This window comes from Aegilops tauschii, chromosome 2 (assembly GCF_002575655.3).
Source record: "Aegilops tauschii subsp. strangulata cultivar AL8/78 chromosome 2, Aet v6.0, whole genome shotgun sequence".
Lineage (NCBI taxonomy): Eukaryota > Viridiplantae > Streptophyta > Magnoliopsida > Poales > Poaceae > Aegilops > Aegilops tauschii.
The window spans coordinates 325,439,265-325,444,539 of record NC_053036.3 but is presented as its reverse complement, the minus strand read 5'-3'; the positions used below and the strand labels follow the sequence as shown (position 1 = coordinate 325,444,539).

General features: G+C 44.3%; 1 protein-coding gene across 1 annotated transcript; it reads right to left on the bottom strand.

Moving 5' to 3' along the window:
- Positions 1-3,023: 3,023 nt before the first annotated feature.
- On the bottom strand, positions 3,024-4,863 carry LOC120974002 (uncharacterized). Its single transcript, XM_040400346.1, has 2 exons — positions 4,122-4,863; positions 3,024-3,256 (listed from the first exon to the last, which is right to left on the bottom strand). Exons 1-2 carry the CDS (start codon positions 4,861-4,863, stop codon positions 3,024-3,026), a joined length of 975 nt encoding a protein of 324 aa, XP_040256280.1.
- Positions 4,864-5,275: the final 412 nt, after the last annotated feature.

Below are 5,275 nucleotides of genomic sequence, written 5' to 3'. Positions count from 1 at the left end.
AATAAAATAAGAGTGGTGCTGGGTCGTGCTGCATGTATGTAGTAATTGAGTCGTAGTGCTCACATGCATGATCAGAATTAGGAATGGGCTTAGCCCGTGAGCTAATTGGTTAGGTGTAATACTAAGTTACTATTACTAAAGGCGCAGAAAAGCTAAACAAGATATAAAATAATAATTTTCGCATAACATGCTTATTATTTGGAGTCTAGTAAAAAATTCTCAGAACTTAATAAATTAGTTTGCATGCACTTATTTAGATGCCTTATGGACATAATTAAATTACTCAAAATGCAATATAGGGATAATATTCCTACTGTTCGGTTAAATAGTAATATGCAAATTACAATTTTGTATAGGTTGCCATTCTAACACTTTAATAATAAAAAAAATGATTAAAATGGAAAGCACTCATAAACACTTAAAATTATTCAAATGATGATAAAATTACGCAAAATGCTCATGCTCTAATCTTAAAAAGAATCTCGACCCCGAGATTCAGCTAGCTAGAGAAAAGATGTGGATGATCCGCTCGCAAATCTTCTTCTTGCTCCCAAGTGGCTTCTTCCTCGGTATAATGACTCCACTGTACTTTGCATAACTTGATCGTCTTGGTGCGGGGAACTCGCTAGGCTGTATCAAGAATTTTGATAGGCTTCTCTTCATATGTGAGGTCCTTCTCCAACTGAATTGCCTCCAAAGGAACCGTGTCATTCAAAGGAATATCTGCCAATTCAGCATGACAATTCTTCAACTGTGAGACGTGAAATACATCATGAACTCCTGATAGAGCTTCTGGTAGTTCTAGCTGATAAGCTACTTCTCCTCTATGTTCTAGAATATTGTAGGGTCCCACAAAACGTGGTGCCAACTTCCCTTTGATCCCAAACCTCCTAACTCCACGAAGTGGCGATACTCGAAGGTATGCCCTATCCCCAGGTGCATATTCCACATCTTTGTGCTTGGCCTCAGCATAACTCTTTTTGTCGAGACTGAGTGATCTTCAGTCGATCCTTGATCAACATGACCTTCTCTTTGGCATCTCGAATCAAGTCAGACCCAAAGAGTTGACGTTCCCCCACTTCAGTCCACATCAAAGGGGTTCTACACTTCCTGCCATGCAGTGCCTCAAACGGTGCCATCTTCAAACTGGCTTGATAGCTGTTATTATAGGAGAACTCAACATATGGCAAATTGTCATCCCAACTGGAACCATAGTCAAGTGCACATGCACGTAACATGTCTTCCAAAATCTGATTAACCCTCTCAGTTTGTCCATCCGTCTGCGGGTGAAAAGCCGTGTTGAACTCAAGCCTGGTTCCAAGTGACTCATGGAGCTGATGCCAGAATTTTGAGGTAAATTGAGTGCCTCGATCTGACATGATCTTGTGGGGTACACCATGTAAGCATACAATCCGTGTCATGTAAATCTTGGCCAACTTAGCACTGGTATAGGTCGTCTTTACGGGAATGAAGTGAGCAACCTTTGTCAAGCAGTCCACAATTACCCAAATAGAGTCATATCCAGATCGAGTCCGTGGCAAACCGGTGATAAAGTCCATACCGATTTTGTCACACTTCTAGTCGGATATCGGTAACGGTTGAAGTAACCCTGCTGGCTTTTGATGTTCACCCTTGACTCGCTAACATACATCACAGATGGCAACATATTCTGCTATCTCTCGCTTCATATTTGGCCACCAAAATTGCTCTTTCAAATCAAGATACATCTTAGTGCTGCCTGGGTGAATAGAGTACAAAGAATCATGTGCCTCCTGCAGAATCATCCTCTTAATCTCCTCATTGTTAGGTACGCAAATACGTGACTCAAACCAAAGTGTTCCATGTTCATCCTCTGTGAAGTCCTCGGACTTCCCTTCATGGATTCGGTCACGAATCTTATCAAATTCCTTATCATCCTTTCGTGCTTCCTTGATTCTCTCCAACAATGTGGATTTGACCTCCAAGGTGGCTAAGAACCCTTTAGGCACAACTTCCATGTTCAACTGCCTAAATTCTTCAAGCAAGTGGGGTCAGACAACATGAGCGGTGAGGTAGTTGAGATACCCCTTACAACTCAATGCGTCCGCGACAACATTCGCCTTGCCTGGATGATAATTTATACTCAGGTCAGAGTCATGGATAAGTTCTAACCATCTCCTTTGCCCGAGATTAAGCTCCTTCTGAGTGAAGATATATTTCAAACTCTTGTGATCCATGAAAATGTCACAATGATTCCCAATCAGATAGTGTCTCCAAGTCTTGAGGGCGTGTACCACTGTAGCTAACTCCAGGTCATGAGTAGGATAGTTAAGCTCATGCAGCCTAAGCTGTCGTGATGCATAAGCTACTACCTTGCCGTCCTGCATAAGTACACCTCCAAGTCCTTGTCGTGAAGCATCACAATAGACCTGAAATTCCTTATGAATATCCGGTAAAATCAGCACTGGAGCTGTCACTAATTTCTCCTTAAGGTCCTGAAAACTGGCTTCACATGCCTCTGTCGACTGGAATTTCTTCTCCTTCTTAAGCAACTCCATCATAGGCTTGGCAATCTTGTAGAAATTCTCAATGAACCTACGGTAATATCCGACAAGTCCAAGGAAACTACAAATCTCAGCAACTAAGGTAGGTGACTTCCAATTGGTGACGGCCTCAACTTTAGCAGGATCAACTGCTACTCCATTCCCAGAGATAATGTGTCCTAGGAATCCCACTTCCTTCAGCCAAAACTCACATTTTCTGAACGTGGTGTACAACTTATGCTCTCTTAGCTTTTCCAACACTTGGCGAAGATGTTCCTCATGTTCCTTCTCGTTCTTGGATAAGACAAGAATATCATCGATGAACACAACGACAAACTTGTCAAGAAATTCCATGAATACCTTATTCATCATATGCATGAATTACGCTGGCGCATTGGTCAGACCAAATGACATAACCGTGAACTCATTCAGTCCATATCCTGTGCGAAAAGTTTTCTTGGGTATATCCTGCTCCCTAATTTTCAACTGATGGTAACCAGATCACAAATCAATCTTTAAGAAGATCTTTGCCCCTTGAAGTTGATCAAATAGATCATTGATCATGGGTAGCGGGTACTTATTCTTGATGGTGACCTTGTTAAGAGAACGATAGTCCACACACATCCTGAAACTACCATCCTTCTTCTTCACAAATAGGATTGGAGCTCCCCATGGTGAAGAACTTGGGCGAATAAATCCCTTTTCTTGCAACTCATGAATCCGATTCTTAAGTTCTGCAAGCTCATGTGCAGACAACCTATATGGTATCTTGTACATAGGTGATGTACCGGGAACTAAGTCAATTATAAACTCAATGTCCCTATCGGGTGGCATTCCAGGTAGATCCTCAAGGAACACATCTAGGTACTACCGTACAATTGGGACTTGATCAAGGCTAACCTCTTTGAGAGAATTGAGTAGTGCTGACTTCAATTTTCTCTTGCAAATAATCTTGAAGCATTTTCCTTCCAAGTTGGTAAGGGAGATAGACCTCTCGACATAGTTAATACTCCCCTTGTGCTGGACTAGCCAGTCCATGCCTAGTATCACATCCAAACCTTGGGAATTCAAGATGATAAGACTTGTGGGAATAATGGATCTTCCCAAGGTCAATGATAGATCAACGCACCCCTTGGTGCATTTCATCTTTGCCCCTGGAGAATGGACTACTACCGGACTGCTAAGAGTTTGGGTGGCTAGCTCATACTTATCCACATGAATGAATAGGATGCACCAGTATCAAATAATATGACTGTAGGATTGGAATTAACTCGGAACCTACCGATTACTGCATCTGGTGACTCATGAGCTTCTTCTGCGGAGATGTGATTCACTTTAGCCTTGAAAAAAGGATTGGGATTTGAGCCACTCCCATTATTGCTCGCCTTCTTCTCTGGGAAGTCACTGGCATAATGTCCAGGTTTCTGGCACTTGTAACAGGTGACTTCTCTTACGACCTTCTTGGGCCTGTCATGACTATGACCTCTATTGCCACTATGATGCTTGTGGCCATCATGATGATTTCCCTTGTGATGATGTTGGTGGTTGTTGCGGTTAAAATCGCTATGGTTGTGTGAGCAGTTGCCTTGATAGAATTACCGCTAGACTTGGAAGAAGAACCATAGTGCCTTGGTGGGGATGAGGTGCGAAGCTTCTGAGATGAGTTGGAGTTGTGCTTATGAAAGTTCCTCTTCCTCGTGCGTCTTTCTATCTCCTTTTGTTTTCCCTCCAGGATAAGAGCCTTGTCAAAAAGAGCCTGACAACTGTTGAAGGTGAGAGCCATCAACTGAAAAGACAACTCATCATTCAGCCCTTCCAGAAACTTCTCTTGCCTAGCTGCATCGGTCGCCACATCATCAGGTGCATAGCGTGCAAGCTGGTTGAACTCCTCCCAGTACTCATTCACAGAAAGGGAACGCTGGCGAAGTGCACGAAATTCCTTCTTCTTCAGAGCTACTGCGCCGGCTGGAACATGGGCATTGCGGAAGGCAGTCCTGAATTGCTCCCAAGTAATGGTATCAATATTGGGGTAGGTAATCAGATAGTTGTCCCACCAAGCAGCTGTGGAACCTTCCAGCAGATGTGCGGCAAAACGCACCTTCTCAACCTCAGTACACTGAGCAGTATCAAGCTTCCTGGCAATGGACCGGAGCCAATCATCTGAAACCATGGGCTCACAGGAACTGGAGAATGTCGGAGGTCGCAGCCTCAAGAACCGGGTAAGTCTGTCTACGGGGGGTGGTGGAGGTGGTGGTGGCGGCCCCCCAGTGTTATTGTTGTTCTGCATGTTTCGAGTCTGAAGTTGGATAAGTTGCGTCTGCGCCTGCAGCAACTGCTCCATGCTAGGTGGTCTGTTGCTATTGTTGTTGCAACTGGATGGTGCACGTCTCGGCTGTTGGGGAACGTAGTAATTCCAAAAAAAATCCTACGCACACGCAAGATCATGGTGATGCATAGCAACGAGAGGGGAGAGTGTTGTCCACGTACCCTTGTAGACCGAAAGTGGAAGCGTTAGAACAACGCGGATGATGTAGTCGTACGTCTTCACGATCCGACCGATCCAAGTACCGAACGCACGGCACCTCCGAGTTCAGCACACGTTCAGCTCAATGACGTCTCACGAACTCCGATCCAGCAGAGCTTCGAGGGAGAGTTCCGTCAGCACGATGGCGTGATGACGGTGATGATGATGCCACCGACACAGGGCTTCGCCTAAGCACCGCTACGATATGATCGAGGTGATTATGGTGGAG